Consider the following 20,848-nt stretch of genomic DNA (forward strand, 5'->3'; position numbering starts at 1 on the left):
TTCTATTATATTTGTATACCAGAGTTTCTTCAGCCATTCCCCAGGCATTGGACACCCAGTTTTGTTTCCAACTATTTTTACTATCACCAAGATTAACAACAAGATTCTTGACATATCACCAAATCAGAATTATAATACTTTATGTATTTATGCTTTAACTAACATATTTTATGTAACTTTTATTTTTGTGCAAGTGACTTTCTAAAGCATTGGTGACTAATGCTTCAAATGAAGAGCCATAATGATTGCTACTTATTTCTTGAATGGTTTGACATGCAAACTGCCAGATATAGGGTTGGGTCAGGGGGTTATAAAATTCAACAAAGCTGTGGATTCCAGAGTTGAGTAGTCAAAACAAAACGCCATTTCCTCTAAAACAGACCAAGAGCAATAACACTGCTAGAAACAAAGGGAGAGAGAGAGAGAGAGAGAGAGAGAGAGAGAGAGAGAGAGAGAGAGAGAGAGAGAGAAAGAGAGAGAAAGAGCACTCAAAAGAGGGACTTAAAAGAGTATTTAATTTGGTGCCTAATATCAGATTTCCCTGGTGCAAATCAGCTAGCCCAGTTTTGCCTGTGTTGTCTGAGCTTCCCTTGAACCAAGGTCAGCATCTCTCACTAAATTTCAATTAAAACCCAAGACCTTTCCAAACAGGCAGGGAACAAAAAAAAGATCCCCAAGTTTATGCACCAGTTGATTTTATGTTGGCTCAGCCTGACTACAGCTCTAGCCTCAATTTTCTCATCTCAACACAGGAAATTTCAAGGCAAAATCACCTTAATAAAGCTCCATGGGTCTTACTGAAAAAAAAAAAAAGTTATGAGACAGAAGCCTTTGACTCATACAAGCTGTACTGGGGATCTGATAAGTGTGGGGATGAGAGGAGGTGGGAACTGTCTAGATTCTGGGCAGGCTCTCTGGCTAGAAAACTGAGCAAACAAAGGGGAAGCTCAATAGGGTTTATTTTTACAAAAAAAATGTAAATTAAGATATCTCCCTGGTTTTTCAGTGTGACATTTGCTTTAAATGCTGAAATAGAGTGGGGATGGGGAGGAAAAATAGCTTTGGAGGTACCAAAAGTTAGAACTTTAGAGTGAGGGGACCAAAAAAAGTCATTTTTTAAAGAGTCTATTTTTGTCACTCTATTTCTCACTCTCTCCCCATGCTCTTTTCCACCTCTCTTTTAGAAGAAACCTTTATCCATCCACTCCAAATTCGTAGTAAATATATAAACTTATTGGCAATTGTTCAGTCGTTTCAGACTCTCTGTGACCCCATTTGGGATTTTCTTGGCAGAGATACAGGAGTACTTAGCCATTTCCTTCTCCTGCTCATTTTCCAGATGAAGAACTGAGGCAAACAATGACTTTCCCAGGTCACACAACTGGTTAGTGTCTAAGGCTGGATTTGAACTCAGGAAGAGGAGTCTTCTTGGTTCCCAGCCCTGTGCTCTATCCACTGGGCTATATAGGAACTTATAAAGAGGAAAAGATTTGGGTTTTTTTCCTCCCAAATAGAAATGAAATATGATAAAGTCTGCATCATATGATAGAAATGGATATGGAAAATGAGGGAAATCCCAGGCTTTTACTTCCCTAAAGTGATAAAATCAGATCACATTTCAGATAAGCACTAGAAGGAACAATTCTTGCTGAGTTCTTGCAAAATCAGCTTTATGGAGCCATTTCTCTTTCTCTCTCTCTCTCTCTGAGTACCCTAAATTTGACTATCCTAAATTCCTACCCTGACCACAGTCTCTGGAGGCAATCCAGCACTGAGAGAGGAATTGGATGTTTCCATGGCCCCCAGAAACATCTGAGTGATACCTCATCTACTTGGTCTAGCTCTGATATAGAAATTCAGTTCCCAGGGGATTATAGTGACAACTCTCAGAAAATTCACTGTTGGGGTAAAAACCTCACAGAGATACTCTCAAAGGGGGTATTTCTGAATATTCAAGAATCTGGGCCAGCAATAGGCTTGACTCAAAAGATCTGAACTGCCCCAGGGCTGCTCTCAGAGAGAGAAAGAAGAGGATGAAATGAATCAGAAATGTCTAAGCGAGAGAGTAATTTGGGAATATCATTTTAACCTCAAATAAGATAAAAACCACAAAAATGAAGGTAAGAACCACAGATGGCCAAAACGAATAATAGCTCATTGTAGTTTACCTTTAAAGGGTAAAATAATAAAATTAAATCCAGGAGACTTTTCTTTTTATTTTTTATACATACACACTGAATGTTGTTAAAAACAATCAACTCTGGGGGGCAGCTAGGTGGCGCAGTGGATAGAGCACCGGCCCTGGAGTCAGGAGTACCTGAGTTCAAATCCGGCCTCAGACACCTAACACTTCCTAGCTGTGTGGCTCTGGGCAAGTCACTTAACCCCAATTGCCTCACTAAAAAAAAAAAAGAAAAAAAAAACAATCAACTCTGGAGTTGTTTTTTCTGTCCTACCCAGAAATAAAGCTCAGTATCCACATTTTTAATGCCTACTAAATGCCCAATACTGTGATATGGCCTTTGGAAGATACAAAGAAAATGAAAACATGGCCTCCATATCATATAAACTTCTATTATAGTTGGGGAAACAAGACATGCAGAGCAATCAACCAGAGACTAGAGATCATGAGTAACAGTATACATGAGCAGTCCCATTCATAGCCTAGTTAAAATATAAAATTGTATGTGAAATTTTAGGGTATGTTTAACATTCATGTCCATAATGTTTGAACAAATATATGCCCTATATCTCCTAGCATGATGTATTACACATAGTAGGCATTCTTTATTTCTTGCACAAGTGACTCAAATATATATTAAACAGCTACTACAAGAAGAACACTAGCCCAAGTCCTAGGTATTCAAAAAAAGGTATGGGGGGGGCGGGGCAGCTAGGTGGTGCAGTAGATAAAGCACTAGCCCTGGATTCAGGAGGACCTGAGTTCAAATCCAACCACACATTTGACACTTACTAGCTGTGTGACCCTGGGCAAGTCACTTAAACCTCATTGCCCCGCAAAAAAAAAAAAGGTATGAGATTTTGTCCTTGCCCTCAATGGGCTTACATTCTGGTTGATAAAAGTATACTGTGCTAAATAAGAAATATAGTGATTTATGCTGTAATACTCCAAAGGAGGGAGAGATCGTGAGTCCTGGGACACCAATAGAAAACATCAATCTTGAGCAGAATCTTATAGGACTTAGATGAGTGGAAAGAATGAAGTTTCCTAAGTAATGAAGAAAAGCATGAGTGAATGATGAGAATGTGCATGGTGTATTTGGGGAAACATGGGAGAAATGGAAGATAAAGGTACAATGATGAACAGAGAGAAAATTGTAAAGGGCCTTGAATGCTAGCCTGAAAAGCTTGGCCTTTCTTCAAAAGACAGTGGAGAGCTAATAAAAGTTTTCAAGTATAACCCCATTATTTTAGATGAGGAAATCAAAGTACAAAAAGATTATATTATTTGCTCAAGGTCAGATAGATAATGAGTAAAAGATCCAGAATTTGGATCCAGGTCTTCTGACTCCACATTTCATGCATACTCTTTCTACCATAATATGAGGTGTGGGCTGTACAGAGCAATGTTTTGGAAAATTTTGGCATCCCACTTTCATCATTCTCTAACTTAAGTGAATTATTTATAATTGTATTTCTAATCATTTCACTTTTCCTCTGCACAACTTTAAGCAATTATATGCTTCCATGCACACAGCTGTGACCATTTCTACTCAAGATGAAGGCAAAGAAGGCAACAGAGAGAAACAGGAATATTTTAGATGATTCCATCTTAATGCCCTATGAGGAAAAACTGAACTAAAATTATAATTTTTTTAACTTAGGGAAGGGAATAACATTCAATTAATACGAGTTTTAAAGAACTTGTAACAAAACATCTTGCAATTTTTCAAACTTCCTATGTTTCTAAAAGAAACTAGGCTGAGGCATTCTAGCGGCAATCTTAGATTGCTGGAAAACCAGGAGAGCATTCTCTCTGATCCATCCTTAAACAAGGGAAAATAAACAGCCATGGTGTGAACATTCTGAAAGGGAGGGTAGGTTTTGCTTTTCACTGCAAGAAACCCCAGATTTGGAATTGCGGTGGAAACTCATCGAACAATGGCAAATCTTTATAAATGGTATCCTGCCTCTGCCCTAAAGTATGTCATTTTTCTGTTGAACAATGATATGCATAATTATTTATTTTCAATTTTAACTCCCTTGATAGATGGTGAAAAGGCAGACATCTCTGTGAACATGTATGAAGATATCAATATAATCACTGGCGCACTTAAGCTGTACTTCAGGGATCTGCCAATTCCACTCATCACGTATGATGCCTACCCCAAATTTATAGACTCTGCAAGTAAGTATGTGTATCTATATTCAGAATAATTGCATATACTTGCTTTGGAGTTTTCTTCTTCCCTGTAATTCTCTGTCTTAAATGTTCCTCACGTAGCTTAGGAGAGAAGTAGCTTGCTACTTTCTGTGTCTCTTCAGGATTGGTACATTATTAACTCAGACTTTTCAGACTTTTCCTAATAGTAATTATTCATTACTTCAAACACAGTAATATTTTTTAATATGCTAGAAATGTTTTCAAAGGTTTAGGGTCACAGAAAAAGCTCTTTCTCAGAGCCGTATTTCAGCTATGAACTCAAGGTTCATTTGCCAAACTTTATTTATGCTGTAGAAATCATACTTGTAATTCAGATCTCTTTAAAAAAAACACACACAACCCTATGTTGTTCATCTTAAATATTGACATCACTATTACTCAGAAAAGACAGGTTATTTCTGCTAGTTTGTTTCTTTTTTTCTCAGCCCCAAACCAAATGTTGCCTTGATCCTTAAATAATAACATCATTTCCTTAGCAACACTGATTTGCTTTCTGACTTGGGAACCAGAGAACAAACTTTCTTTGTTTGAGTCTGTAGTTTCCCATATGTAGCTTTTGTTAAGGATTTTTGTGGTTTGGTCCCATGTAGGGCTAAATTCTTGCCATTGAGCTAGTATTTCTATGTAGAGAAGGGGAATTTGAAGTCGGATGCTTCCTTTCTCTGGTTAGCAGGGATCTCCATTTTGGTATGCATGAACAATCCTGGATTTCTACCATAGGACATTAACTTCTTTTATATCAGAGAACTGACACGGAGCAGACTCTGGGATAGCCAGGGAAGAGGGTGGGAATTACCCAGTCTTCTTGTTTTCTTTTGTGTTGGTTTCCTCCCCTGGGAATTTCCTAGGTTATGAGGCCAAATCCCAGTTCTTCAGAAGTTCTCCCATTATGCTTTTTTCTTTCATGGCTGAAAAAAGAACAAGAATCAGCTTTGGAGAACTGTGTTAAAAGAAAGCTCTGCTGCCTTACTGCATTTGGTGATGACATCAGCACCGTGACCCTTTCCATATTACTCTTTACCAACCTGTCCCAGATGACGTAACTTGCCTTTACTCCCTCCACCGACCCCACAACATTAAGGGAAAATACTCATTATCCTATCATTCTCTGACACTTAAAGTCCTTTTCCAATCTGGCTTCAATTTATTTATCTTTCTAGACTAATTTTATTTCATTCATCTACATGTAATCTGTACTGTAGCCTAATTGTCCTGCTTACTATTCCTAGGACACAACATACATCTCCCACCTCCACACCTTTGCACAGGCTATCACCACCCTTAAATGATCTTCTTCTGAATCTCCCCTTCTTGGAACCTCTAGCTTCCTTGGTACCTCAATTCAAGTGGCACCTCTGAGACAAAACCTATCCAAGCTTCACCCACCCATCAGTCAATCAGTAAGCACTTATTAAGTACCTACTATGTGCCAAGCACTGTGTGAGGCTCTGAGGATTTAAGTACTAGTGGCAAAGAGTTTACATTCTAAGAGATTATAAAAGAGGGGAGATGATAAGTGCATATATAAATATGTACACATATAGTATAAATACAAAATGGATAAATACTAATAGATTATACATATATACACACATGTATATGTGTATACATACTTAAATGTGAGGAATAAGGAAAAGTTTCATATAAAAGATAGTAAATGAGGATGCATCTTATAGGAAGAAAGGGAAGCAGAGCTAAGAGAATATATTTCAGACATGTTAGATGGCCAGTAATAGGGATGAGAAATGAAGTCTTATGTCTGAGGAAGAGAGAGAAGGTCAATTCGGCTGGATCATGAAATGTGGGGGAAGGAGGGGAGAACAGAATGCACAGTGAGACTTGGAAGATAGGTTGAGGCTAAGCTATACAGAGGAATTTATATTTTATCCTAAAAGCAATAGAAAATCAGTAGAGTTGATTGGCTGGGAGGCAGGGTGTCACATGGTCAGATCTGAGCATAAAGAAAATGATTTTAACAGCAGTGTATAGTATGGACTAGAGTGTAGAGTGACTTGAGATAGAGAGACAAATTAGAAGGTTGTCATAATTATTCCAATGATGATAGGGGCTCAACCTAAGGTTGAATGTGAGAGAGGTCATTGAGGTAGAAATGGTAAGATTTGGCAACTAATTGAATATATGAAGTGAAAGACTGTAAAGCATCCAGGGTAGTACCAAGGTTACAAACCTGGAGATGGTCATTTCTTTGACAGAAATAGGGACATTTGGAAGAGGGGCAGCTAGGTGGCGCAGTGGATAAAAGTATCAGCCCTGGATTCAGGAGGGCCTGAGTTCAAATCCTGCCTCAGACCCTTGACATTTACTAGCTGTGTGACCCTGGGCAAGTCGCTTAACCCCAATTGCCTCACCAAAAACATTTTTTAAAAAATTAAAAAAAAAAAAACAGTAAAAAATACTTCATACTTATTTGTATTTACTTACCCATGATTACGTTGTTTCACCCTTGGGGACTATAAGCTCTTCAAAAGCAAGAACTTTTGGGGTTTTGTAACCCAGAGTTAAAGCTGTGATAGATAGTGCTTAATGAATGCTGTTGAAGTCATCTCCTCCTTGATGAATTGAATTGGTCACCTTCCCCCTGTGAATCTTTTCTCGTGTTTGATGCTCTGTGAGAATGTATTCCCAAACCCAGATCATCAAACTCTCCCTTCCCTTTCTTCTCCCTCAACTCAAGAAACTTATCTTTCTTAGTGAAGCCCTTCCAAATGAACTGATCTGTGAGAGATTCACCCCTGAACGACCTTCTCTTATGATGGGCAATTTCCATGACACCAAGAACCTAGGTAGCAGGCATGAATATTGTGTGTACTCTAAGCTTATGGTTTGTGGCTTCCAGATACAAAAAAAAAACAAAAAAAACCAACGTATGACTCCAAGGCCTAAATCATATCATCATCAAAGATAAGATTCAGTTGCCTTGGGGCAGCTAGGTGGTGCAGTGGATAGAGCACCAGCCCTGGAGTCAGGAGGACCTGAGTTCAAATCCAGCTTAACACTCACTAGCTGTGTGACCCTAGCTAGGCAAGTCACTTAACCCCAATTTCCTCACCAAAAAAAAAAAAAAGATGTAGTTGCCTTTTCCTAATGTAGAAGAATATTGCAGCTCCTTTTTAGCTTAATGATAATAAACTGTTCACAAAACATGTCATATTTTACAGCTTAAAAATACCAGGAATGGGATGTAGGCAGCAATGCTAAAAGAAAAAAAAATCTCTCTCTTCCTCCCCCCTCCCCCTCCCTCTCTTATATATCTATATATAGACATATAGACACACAAATACATACACATGCACGTATACATATGTATACATATATATATATGTCTGTTATCTATATATCTGGGATACCAAGTCCTTAGTAGAGAAATTTGGTTTAAAAAAAATGTGGTTTTAAAAAACCCAGATATTTATTAAACACCTACTGTGCCCTCCAAAATGCTAGGTACTAGGTATACAAAGAATTTTAAAAATGAAATGACCTCTGCCTTCAAGGACTTTATATTTGGGGAGGGGAGGCAGGATATACACATATAGATAAATAAAAAGAAATTTTAGGGAAAGGGGATGGCATTGATCTAGACAAGGGTAGGATCAGGACACCAGAGGCATGGGGTTGACATAGATAGGTATGAAATGGCCAAGGTATTGAAAACATTAACGTTTATGGCTTATTTGCCCACACCATCAGTAACATTGTTCTCAAAAAAGCTTAGAAGAATCTTTCGGGGCAGTGGATAAAGCACCAGCCCTGTATTCAGGAGGACCTGAGTTCAAATCCATCCTCACACTTGACACTTACTAGCTGTGTGACCCTGAGCAAGTCATTTAACCCTCATTGCCCCCCCCCCAAAAGAATGTTTCAGATGTTACTGTGTATAGAACAGGCGGTGCATGGTGTGGGGCTTCTTCTGCCTGTTGAGGACTAAACTATAGTTATTTGTTACTGTGTGTGATATGTTTCTGTTTGTACTGAGAGAAAAATCAAGATATTTTCATTTAAAGCTATTTTGAATGCACATAGGCCAATTGAAAAGTATAGGTTTCAGTTGGAATATTAGTTTTTAATTGCATTCTTGCCCAAGTATTGATGGGAACAGTTGAATGCAAAAGCATTTGTTATGTGCTATACCATTTTCTTGTTTTATGTTTATTGGTTTCTTCTTCCTGGGAATTTCCAAGGTTACCCAGTCCTTTGGAAATTCAGACATGATGCTCTTTTTTTCAGTGGCTAAAAAAACAACACAGGAATTAACTATGGAGAAGAATTCTAAAAGATTATTTAATCCCTTTGGATATACCATTTTACCAAGGCAGACCATATACAGAGTTGCTGTTAACCCCGCCCCCCGCCAAAAAAAAAATCCTCAAAAAACCATTGCCCTCATCTCCAATTCTCTGATGTATAAGTCTTTTTGAAATTAGCAAGACTGGTCTTCAGACAACAGAAATACACTCTGTTCTAGGGCCCATTTTTAGAGTCTTTCTAGCTTTTTCGGACTTTGTTAGTGATTGAGTTCCACTGGTATAGCCTTTGAATACCCAGAGTCACTTACCTCCTTGAAACAGTAAGGCATTGTCATTGGGCTTCTCTCCCTCCTTCTCCTTCTCTCTCTCTCTCTCTCTCCTCCCCCTCTCTCCCTCTCCTCCTCCTCCTTCTCTCTCTCTGTATATATTATATATACATGAATATGGATATATATGCAAGAACGAAATTTTATTTCTATTTTCACTGCCCTTTCATATCATACTTTGGGGGGTAGGGGACAGTGCTATGGGATATGATACAGTTTTAGGAACTCACCATGTGTTAGCCCAGGTCTGCTGAGCACAAATGCCTGAACACAGTGTAAGCATTTAATTTACATGTCTGATGTTGGTGCCATCATTTATGGAGCTCTCTATTTCAAGTGCAGGTTTTGTTTATTTATAGACGTATGTAGAGCCTTTCCTCAAAAAGCTCAGATGAGACACAACCTGCCAACGCGTGATATTTCTTAAAGCAACTGAAAGCCAAGAGGTGGGAGGGGGGAAAATGGAAAAAAGAAGAAAGGTTTGGGAAGAGGGGCAAGTGCTTGTTAAGTTCTCACGAGTGTTTGATGACAAGCTTCTAATTCTGCTGCTTTCAAGTGTTCTCATCCCTCTTTGCCCAAAGAGATTTCTACAATCTGAAGTTTCTTTTCCATTGATTGTCATCACCATCACTCCAACTCTCCCTAAAGTAGATTAGGCTGTTCGACTTGAAGATTTCTCCTCAAGGAACTTTTTTGGTCTCTGTTGGGTCAGTCTTTCTGTGGGTCTCAGCAGGCTTTATCTGAAAGAGATTTATTATAGAAGATATAATAATAGGTCACATTTCTAGACCACTTTAAGGTTTATAAAGGAGATAGATAATCATAGATTATCTCATCTGATCCTCACAATAACCCTGTCAGATAGGTGCTATTCATATCCCCATTTCACAAATGAGGAAATTGAGGCTAAGAGAGTTTAAGGGACTTACCTAGAATAATTCAGCTAGTGAGTCAGCATTTAAACTCAGATCTTCCTGACTCCAGATCTGGTCCTATATCTATTATGTGACAGGATGGGTACAAGAAGTCAGTTGGCTATCTAGAAAGATCCTACCAACAGCTCCTGGAAACTTTTGTGGGGGGAGGAGCGGGGGGGGGGTGTGGAGATAACAATCATCCAGAGGCATCAGAAAAGTTTCTCTCTCATTTCACTGTACATGGCAATGCATGGATGTTTTTCAATCAGGATATACTGTGAAAGGTACTCCAAAATTTAAGAGGGTAATGGAGCTAATGTAAAAAATACTAGTGACCTTACTGATTTTCTCCTGAGAATCTGAGAGTTCTTTCCTCAAAATAATTATCATCAAATGAAAGGAGAAATTTACAAGAGAATGTTGTATACAGTAACAATACTGCTTTGGAGGGCAGCTAGGTAGTGCAGTGGATAAAGCATTGGCCCTGGATTCAGGAGGACCTGAGATCAAATCCAGCCTCAGACACTTGACACTTACCAGCTAGCTGTGTGACCTTGGGCAAGTCACTTAACCCTCATTTCTCTACCAAAAAAAAACAAAAACCCACAACAACAATACTGTTTGAAGAATGACTGAGCATATAAGTTATCTTGAATATTATAAATACCCAAATTAACTAGAAAGGACATATGAAGAAAGATGCTATCTCTATCCAGAGAAAGAACTGATAAAAGTGTGTATAGAATAATTTTTCACACATACACATATACACACATAAACACATAAATATACACATACACATACCTATTTGGCTCTAATGGTAGCCATTTTGGAGAAAGAGAAGAAAAAAAAAGAAATTTACATGATAATTTTGTTGTATATTTGAAAGTTATGTATAATAGATATGCAGTTGCATGTGCTTTTTTATTGTGCTATGTTATAGAAATGTTTTATTCCATAATTTAAATATTTTTAAAGAAATAAAAAAAGAAAGGGGACATAAGAGACTATCTAGAAATAGCCCATTCAATCCATACTTTCCCAAACAGAATAAAAGTCTGCAAAATGGAGCATCTCTAATTTTCTTTCTCTTAACTTTAATAACTTATTCTTTCATTATCAATCTGTCTCTAGATCTTTACATATTCTTATTCCCTTATAAGAAGTTGATTGTGAATATTTAAAAACTTATAATTAGAGACCCTTATATTAAAGCTTCTCCATGAATCTAGACTATCTGCTGCTATTCTATTGCTAGCTTATATTGACATATCATTCAGGGACTTACAAAAAGTTTTTTACTCATATCATCCTCTTGCTTTACAGATAAGAAGTTTGAGCCTCAGAAAGGTTAAGTGACTTACCCATGCTCACCTAGCTAGTATCAGAGCAAAGACTTCAAGTTAAGTTTTCTGAATCTCAAGTGGGTGCCCCTTCAACTACCCTTCCACTTCAGGGCCTTTACCTCAAGAATAAGTTTGGGGGGGGCAGCTAGGTGGCGCAGTGAATAGAGCACCGGTCCAGGAGTCAGGAGGACCTGAGTTCAAATGCGGCCTCAGACACTTGACACTTACTAGCTGTGTGACCTTGAGCAAGTCACTTAACCCCAATTGCCTCACCCCCCAAAAAAAGTCTTGGAATTTTAGACTGAGTGTTATGGAATCTTCAAAGTTGGAAGGGACCTTAGAGGTCACCACCTGATGCTTGAATTTTTTCTGCATTCAAACATTCCAGTGTTCCCTGATTCCCCAGGCAGCCCATTCCTTGGTTTATTCAATTCAACAAAAGTCTATTGAGTACCTGCTATGTGCAAGGCACTACAAGAAAGATTGAGATTTAAAATCTGGTGTGGGGGGGGGCAGCTAGGTGGCACAGTGGATAAAGCACTGGCCCTGGATTCAGGAGGACCTGAGTTCAAATCCCGTATCAGACACTTGACACTAGCTGTGTGACCCTGGGCAAGTCACTTAACCCCCATTGCCCTGCAAAACACAAAAACAAAAACAAAAACAAAATGGATGTTAAAATCTGGTATGGGAGATAATCTATATCCAAATGATTGTGATACAAATTAGGTTATGATAACAGTTCAGAGAAGGGAGATATCACTTTGTGGGGGCGGGGGGAGGGGTCAAGAAGTACATCGTGGAAGAAGTGGTCACTGAACTGGGCCTTGAGAAAAATAGATGGGCCAATCAGTTTCAGTTGGCCAAGATTTGGAGGGATGAGTACATTCTAAGCATAGAAAACAACATAAAGAAAGGAATACTAGGAAGGGGTGGGATGTGTTCAGGTAATGACAAACACACGTGTAAAGGTTGAGCAAAGAGCATGTGAAGTGAAGTACTGTGAGATAAGGCTAAAAAAAGTAGGTTGGTCCTAGAGAGTGGAAGTCCTTGAGTTGACCAGGCTAAGGAAATGGAATTCTTTTCTATAGGCATTAGAAACCAATGGGGATCTTATTCTTTGTTTTGGTGGTGGTGGTGGTGGTGGTGGTTTTTTGCGGGGCAGTGAGGGTTAAGTGACTTGCCCGGGATCCCACAGCTAATGTGTCAAGTGTCTGAGGCCAAATTTGAACTCAGGTCCTCCTGAATCCAGGGCCAGTGCTTTTATCCAATGCACCACCTAACTGCCCCCAATCTTATTCTTTATATTGAATTAGTCCTTATTCTGATGTGTGGGGCTGCTCAGAATAAATGGGAGACCTTTCAATTATAGGAAGACATTAAGATGTGTTCTTCTCTTCTCCTGCCTGAACATCTCCAATTTCTTCAGCTATTCCTCTGATGATATGGTTTCCAGATCTCCACATCACGTCAATCATCCTAACACTACTTCGTGCATGTCCCTCTTAAAATGTATTAATAGCTGAATTCTAGGGCCAGGAATGTGCTGGAGCCAACTCAAACCGGAGTTTTTATATTCCTGTTGTGAACATTTACACCTTGGGAATTGTCAAATGCTATAAATCAGGGCTTGGGTTTTTTATGCTGTTTATTGTCTACACTTAAGAAAGTAACAGAGAAAATGTTAATAATACAAATTCATTTTTTCTGAGACTTGGCTAAACATTTACCAGCACTCCCCTGACTGGGGTGAGGGGGAGTGCAGTGGGGCTCCATATTCTCAGCTCCATTAGCAGTCGATAAGTAACTAATGAAATAATTTGGAGAAAGGAGATAATTTTGACTTACTGTTCTCAGCTTATTTAATGAATTGTTTCTGATTTTAGGGTCCTCTACTCTGTGAATTTAGGCACCAGAATAATATTCAGGAATATTCTGAATTTCTTGGGAAATTTGAGCAAAGTTGCATACCCCTGTTTGCACATCCCCTTTATTCTAGTACAAAATAATAAAAGTATATAATAATACAATTATTATAATATGTAATAATTATTATTCCGAAATCTAAGTAATAAAGAATATTGATATTGTCGACTGTTTTTCCTGAGTATTGTCAGTAGAAGAAGAAGTAGTATCATTTGTAGTATACTAGTTCACTCACATGATATGGTACAATGGAAAGAACACTATATTCAGAACAAGAGGATTCCTGGTTGAAATCCTACATCTGCTTCTCTGTGGTTTGGGGTAATCCATTTACCTTCCTTTCCTCATCTTCAAAATGAGGAGTTCCCTCTATCTAAACTCTCTTCCACCTCTAAATCCATCATCCAATGATCTCCCATTCACATATGAAGGATAAAAATCTCCAAATACAGTCTCTTAAAATAGCGCCATCTGGTGGCTTCTTGATATAAAGTTAGCTTTGAGAGTTGAGAGGTTCCTCGGGATCTCTAATTCATTTTGAAATTCTTCATTTAGTGTCAGTCAAGACTAATTAAGTTTGTTACAGAAAAAGTACTTAACAAATGAGATTTTATTTTTTAAATCCTAGCAATTGATCTCAAAACCCTCCTGAGACTGAATTTCATCAATTGGGATATGACATGACATCCCTTTTCTCGGGATTGTCACCTCACAGTAACAATTGTCTTGGAATTGTCCTGGAAAAGTCAAACAATGTATTCTCTATTACAAACATGTGAACTGGGGATTGTGTAGCTTTGGGCAGAAATTGTACAGAGTCATAGTTCCTTGTAATAAGAGCTTTCACTTGTTATTCCCTCTCTAAAACTTCTTTCAAATCTATCCTTTTCTTTATACTTATAAACCAAGAAAAATGGTTGGGTGTAGTGGTGCCTTCTAATAGAACTTTTCCATATTGATAAATTCATTATTATTTGGTTGTTTTCTTCAGAGTTTGGATAAAATGGTAGAGTCTCTTAAACCGCTGATAAGAAGCCCATATTTTAAGACATATGTGACCTTGGTAGCTCTCAGAAGCTCCCTGTCCAATTAGAGATTAGCCAGATGAATGTTTTGTTGGGGGGGGGGGTAGAATTAAAAATGTCTTGTATGCTTTTCCTCAGATGCTTAAATTAAAATTCAAAAAATTAAAACAACTCAAATTAGAAGGGAATGATGGAAGATTAGAACTAAAAAGTCTGACTGACTATAAACTAATGTGTGTTTTTAATACCAGAAAATAAATATAAATATTAGTATTTACCTCTTAAAACAGCCTCTTTGGGAAGCTATACAGCTATTTCAAGATGCTTCCATTTTAAAAATATTTTAAGAACTCCTTTTGGAAATGCCTTAAGAGCCTGGAGGCTGAATCTCTTCAATGGTATGTACCATTTTTGAGGTTGAATTTCACTCCTGAAAAGAGTCAAAAATAATTTAAACCCAAGGCTGATGGTTATATTGCCATGGATGACCAAGCTAGGTAATACCATTTTTGGTCAAAAGTAACTATAAGAAAATTCATCTTGTGTGGTTCATAAATTGACTCTGAAGGGAGTTCTTCAGTGTTCCAAAAGGGTTTTGAGCAATGGCAGCCCTGTTAGAACATGCCAAGCCCTCCAAGACAACGGCTCTAAAGGAAAACTCATTTCTGAGGATAGATTGTGGTATGTTCATTTTTTTAACAGTTTCATTCACTGCCTTCTTGTCACACCACATATATATATATATATATATATATGTATATATATATATGTATGTATGTGTGTATATATATATATATATATATATATATATATAGCAATGTTGTTTTCCTGGTCATGGCCAATTTTCTTCAGTAGATTTGAGATAGAAGTATCATATTCCAACAAAAACATCCTGAGGAAACTGGATTCAGCCCCAAAATTCAATTAAACAGCTTACAAGTTGAAATTCCTGCCTTTGGGAATCTTCAATTTGAACATTAAAAATGAGGGAGAAAATATCACAAGAATGGATTTGTGAGAAAGAGGATTGTTCACCATGGGTAGAAATTAAATGTCGAGTCGGATGATATTGGTCATCCACCAAGATTATTCCCTATAATGTATGACTTACTGTTTCAGAGACTCTGGATCCTGATGAACAGCTGGAAACTCTTCACGAAGCGTTGAAACTCCTGCCACCTGCGCACTGTGAAACGCTCCGGTATCTCATGGCACATTTAAAGAGGTAAGTGATTTATCCTGGATTTTGAGCACGACTTGTATCTGGATGATAAAAATTAATAAATGATATAGCCAGCTACCTCCTAAGGCGGTATTCAAGGGTTGGTTCCATCATCTGTCATGAAAATCTTAACAGGATCTTTATTGAAAATAGACCTAATGGTCTTAAGATGGAAGCTTCATGGAAATGAAGGAATGGTTTCCTGGTAGATACTAAAAGCCACTACTTTGAAGCAGAGAAAGTTTCATTTTTGCATTTGTGCTCTCTAGCATCTAGCATGGGGCCTATCACATAGCACAGTAAGGCACACAAATGTTTGGTTAGTTGATCGCTGAAATATATGGATAGGATGGGTAGCTGAAGGAATAGGCAATGGGTCCTTTTATATCTATGTTGTTCATCTTAAGTCTAGGGGGCAAACCTTGAAAAGTAAGATAATTTATTTTATTTGTTAACATAGGAAAATGAGTGAGTGGTCCTGGTTCCCATGTATATTTGTGTCTTTATTTATTTATTTATTTATTTATTTTGCAGGGCAATGGGGGTTAAGTGACTTGCCCAGGGTCACACAGCTAGTTAAATGTCAAGTGTCTGAGGCCGGATTTAAACTCAGGTCCTCCTGAATCCAGGGCCAGTGCTTTATCCACTACGCCACCTAGCTGCCCTATTTGTGTCTTTATTAATATAAAACAAAGCTTACCGTCTATATTAAAATCCTACATTTAAAACAAATCCAAGATGTATAAAAAGCCAGATTGACAAAACATATAGTAAGAAATTATTATCTACCTGTCAAAAGAATTAATCATAATTGTTTATAAGATACCAAGGCCTTAAAATATGAATCAATTTACAAAAGGTTAACTTATGCACACCTTTGCAAGGACACCTCTGTTCTACTTTTAGAAGTATCACACTTGTACAGAACAATTATCCTCACCTAGAGCCAATTTCCTGTTTGTTAGATGTAACTTTTGAGGGTCAATCTAGGAAAGCTTCCAAATTCTGAACAGTCCAGCAACCTCAGATCAAAGTAAAAGGTGGTTGAAGAGCAAGTCTGTCTGACCTTTATATTGTGAATTAGACACGGCAACTTCCAGAGAAATCCATGACCTGAATCACAATAGGACACATGGAAATGAAAACTGCAAGAATTGGGAAGGAATTGCTGAAAGAGCATCAACAGCGTTCTGCACAGCCAAAGAGAATGCAGACTTGATTAGAGCAGAAACAAGTTTGACAAAGCAGTATCTATTTGTGGTTACCGTGCCAGAAATATTCACGTTCTGCCAAATACACAAAGTCTTCTCAACAGAGAGTACAAAGAATGGAACTTCACAGACTCTAGGATGGAAAATTTGAAGCAAGGAACCACCTTTGAGATTTGAGAGGCTGGCTTTTTTTTTTTAATCTTCCTGCTTAAATGTTAAAATTTCTGCTCAGGCGATGGGAGTTCAGTCTTTTGAATAAGTATCATCAATGCTAGTGGTACTTAAGAGTCAAATGGCTTGGTATGTGAAAGGGTTAGAGTTAGGAGGTTAGGAGAAGAAGGGAAATGATAATACATTATTTCTTGTACCTCTCAAGGTCTAGTTCTAGATACTAAAACAATAGGCGTAGATGTTGTTGTGTAGAATTTCTCAGCCGCCACTCTGATGTCTCTCCACACAGCCCGTCAAAAAGACAAAAATATGAGAACAGCAACAGAGTTATAATAAAAACAAATTTGACAAATGCCTGCTAGGTGCAGAGCACTGTGTCAGACAGATGGTGACCACCATTTTGTAAGTTTAAAAGGAATCTTCTAGCAATAAAAGATTAAATGTCCCCAAAGCAAAAACAGTTAAATATTTTCATAACTTATGAGTTTCCCAAAAAGAAATATTTAGTACTTTTTACAGAAGACCAGATGTTTCTTTTGTTACTTTAGAGCCTTCGCTTAATGTGTGTAACTTCAGGAATAAGTCAGTTTGCTTCCCGCTTGCATGTTACTCCAATGGCCCTCCCCCTTTATATATATCTATATATATAGATATATATAGATATATATATATACACACACACATATATATATACATATATATACACATACATACATACACACATACACACACATATATACATATATACACATATACATATACATATATATGTTTATTCTTCCTCACTGTGTTTCTTAGCCATGATTTGAGATGAAGGACTGTAGTACAGACAGTGAAGTCAGAGGACATGGTTTCAAATCCCTTCTCTAATGCTTTCCTATGCTCACCAATTGGGGAATGGCTAAACAAGCTGTGGTATAGGATGGTGATGGAATATTATTGTTCTACAAGAAAGGACAAGCAGGACAATTTCAGAAAAGCCTGGAAAGACTTGTATGAACTGATGTATAGTGAAGTGAGCAGAACCAGGAGAAAGTTGTGCACAGTGACAGCAATGTTGTTCCATGAAGAATTGTGTGACTTAACCTATTCTCAGCAATACAATGATCCAAGACAATCCCAAAGGACTAATGATGAAGCATACTATCCACCTCCAGAAAAAGAACTGATATTGATGGAACACAGACTAAAGCATGCTATTTTTTACTTTCTTTTTTTCTCTCTTTTATTTGTCTTATACAAAATGACTGGGTGCAGCTAGGTGGCACAGTGGCCCTGGAGTCAAGAGGACCTGAGTTCAAATCTCATCTCAGAGACTTACTAGCTGTGTGACCCTGGGCAAGTCACTTAACCCTAATTGCCTTAAAACTTCCAGGTCCATCTCCAGTCATCCTGATATATTATCTTGCCACTGGACCCAGATGGCTCTGGAGGAAGGAGTGAGGTTGGTGACCTTGCACAGCCCTCCCTCACTTAAATCCAATTCACTGCAAGTCATAACATCACCCTGATGTCATGGTCCTATTTGAGAACAAAGGTCAAACAATAACAATACAAAATGACTAATATGGAAACGTTTTACATAATTGCACATTTATAAGCTACATCTGATTGCTTACTGCCTCAGGGAGGGGAGAGAGGAGGGAAGAAGAGAGGGATAGAATTTGGAAATCAAAACTTTAAATAATAATAATAATAATGCTTTCCTACCTGTACACTTATGACCTTGGCCAACTCACTTAATTTCCCTGGATCTCAGATTCGTCATCTATGAAATGAGGAGACTGAGCCATATGGCCTTTGAGGTCTCTTCCAGCCCTAGACCTGTGATGCTATGCCAAGGGAAAGTGAAATTATTCAGTCATTCTGGCTCTTTCCCAAAATTCACCTTCAAAAATGATTCAGTCCCCAGGGTCACTCAGCTTTTTATAGCTGAGAACAATGCAATATGCCATGCTGAAAATGCCCTTTCAGAATCAAGTCCATGGGCTCCTTCCCATCATTTCCATCATTTATGTACCCATAATGCTAAGGCATAGGAAATTGGTGTGACCATAGGCAATTCACTTAAGCATTCCCCATTTCCTCATCCATAAGATGTGGGGTTATATCTCACCACCTACCTCACAGCGCTTTTTATGGAAAGGGCTTATTTAAACCTGAAAGTGATAGATAAAGCATTATTAATATTGATTTCCTTAAAGAAAATAGAGATAGGGTGGAGTCTACCTCGTCTAAGGCCTGAGTGTTCAGTGAACTGTGTGAAGTTTTCATGTCAATCATTAAACAAATTCACTTCAAGGGAAATTAATAGGTTGAGATTTGTATTCCCAGTTCCTAGCCCAGTGTCTGGCACACAGAAGATCTTTAATAAATACTCATTGAATTGATTTGAATTGAATTGATAGGGCAGAACATTTAATATACTCAATTGGGAGCAAGCATACATTTAAAATTGGTTATTTTTGTCCACTCTGTCAGTTTCATCCTGAGGAAACAAACTCTTGCTTACAAATGTGGACATTTTTGACTGTTCTTGTGGTTGTTTTTTTTTTTTTCCTTTAGGGTAACTCTTCATGAAAAGGAGAACCTAATGAATGCTGAGAATCTTGGGATTGTCTTTGGACCCACCCTCATGAGATCCCCGGAACTAGATGCAATGGCGGCCCTCAATGATATACGGTATCAGAGACTGGTGGTGGAGATGCTTATCAAAAATGAAGACATTTTATTTTGAATTTTCCCTTTTGCATAAAGAGAAGAGAGCTATGTTCTACAGATGAAGGAATGTTTTCTAGTAATTTAATTGGCTCTTCTAGCTGAATTATTTCTTGATTAGAGCTTTGGGTATGCACCAGATAAAAATGAAGGAATTCTCTGTTGTTTGTGTAGTGCCACTCAGCTGTCCTTGTCCAACAATTAATGCCTAAGCTCCAGTACTAGTAATCCTGGGTGTTTATCATGTTAAAGGAAACTCAAGCTATTGCATGATTGGCTCCCCTTTGGGCTAGAGATCTCTTTACTAAAGAAACAACAAAACAATGCAGCTTCTTCATCCCGGATAGTCTGTGGTTGTAATTCAGCATGTTTCTCAGCGTAAACCTGTTGTGATTTTACTTTTATGTTCTAGGTCATTAGTTTCTGATACTTACAAAAAAAAATGTGTGAAACAGTACCTTGGGCTCACGCATTGCCATTCTCTATTATGATTTGCAAACTTTTATTGGGTGGTTTATTTCTGGTTTCTCTCAGCTCTTCTATCATGTACTTTGTTTCCAATGAGAACAAAATGTGTTTTCTGATTGTTACTTTAAGCAGTTATCCATGCCAATAAAATGTACAACACTGAGCATTTTCTTTTATATTATTATTATTATTATTATTGGTTTTCTGTTGTAATTTTGTATTTTTATCTGGCATGCTTATATTAATTTATTAAATTTTGCTTTTAGAAATCCAAAAATATTGATAGCTTTATTTTTTTATTAATGAAAGCATGGAGAAATGTTTTTCTCAGCTATTCATTCATTGTAAAATACTACATCTCACATTTTCTAGAGGATCCTCTAGAAAGTGGAATCCAGAATATTTTCTGAGCTTTTAGGGGGGAAAATGGCAGGAGAAAAAAAAATGTCATTTTTTTTCCTGTTTATTGGTAACTTAGTGTTTATACATGTAGTTACCATCATTAAAAACCTTACCAAGAATCATTTTTTTAATATCAGATCTCCAATTTAATTGATACTGAGAACTCCAAAGAAGAAAACTCCCTCTAGAAGTGCAGCAATTTCTTGAAAACTTTTAAGCTTAGAGTCCTCTGGGGCAGTGAGAGGTTTACTGATTTACAACTGGTCTGTCCAGTACAGAAATAAATGCATATCTTCCTGACATGGGGGTTCTTGTTCTATCCACTATACCACCTTGTCACTATAAAAAGGAATACTGGGGACAGCTAGGTGTCACAGTGGATAAAGCACCAGCCCTGGATTCAGGGGGACCTGAGTTCAAAATCAGCCTCAGACGCTTGACACTTA

The 20,848-nt window shown here is 37.8% G+C and overlaps 1 protein-coding gene across 1 annotated transcript in view; it reads left to right on the forward strand.

Annotated features, from left to right (window-relative positions):
- CHN1 (chimerin 1) overlaps window positions 1-20,164 on the forward strand; it is a 297,373-nt gene extending 277,209 nt beyond the window's left edge. Inside the window, exons 11-13 of the mRNA XM_043994209.1 lie at window positions 4,232-4,369; window positions 15,330-15,435; window positions 19,380-20,164. Of these exons, the coding sequence (XP_043850144.1) occupies window positions 4,232-4,369; window positions 15,330-15,435; window positions 19,380-19,551 (416 nt within the window). The 3' untranslated portion in view covers window positions 19,552-20,164. The remainder of the gene's footprint in view (window positions 1-4,231; window positions 4,370-15,329; window positions 15,436-19,379) is intronic.
- Window positions 20,165-20,848: the final 684 nt, after the last annotated feature.

Source organism: Dromiciops gliroides, chromosome 3 (genome assembly GCF_019393635.1).
Source record: "Dromiciops gliroides isolate mDroGli1 chromosome 3, mDroGli1.pri, whole genome shotgun sequence".
NCBI lineage: Eukaryota > Metazoa > Chordata > Mammalia > Microbiotheria > Microbiotheriidae > Dromiciops > Dromiciops gliroides.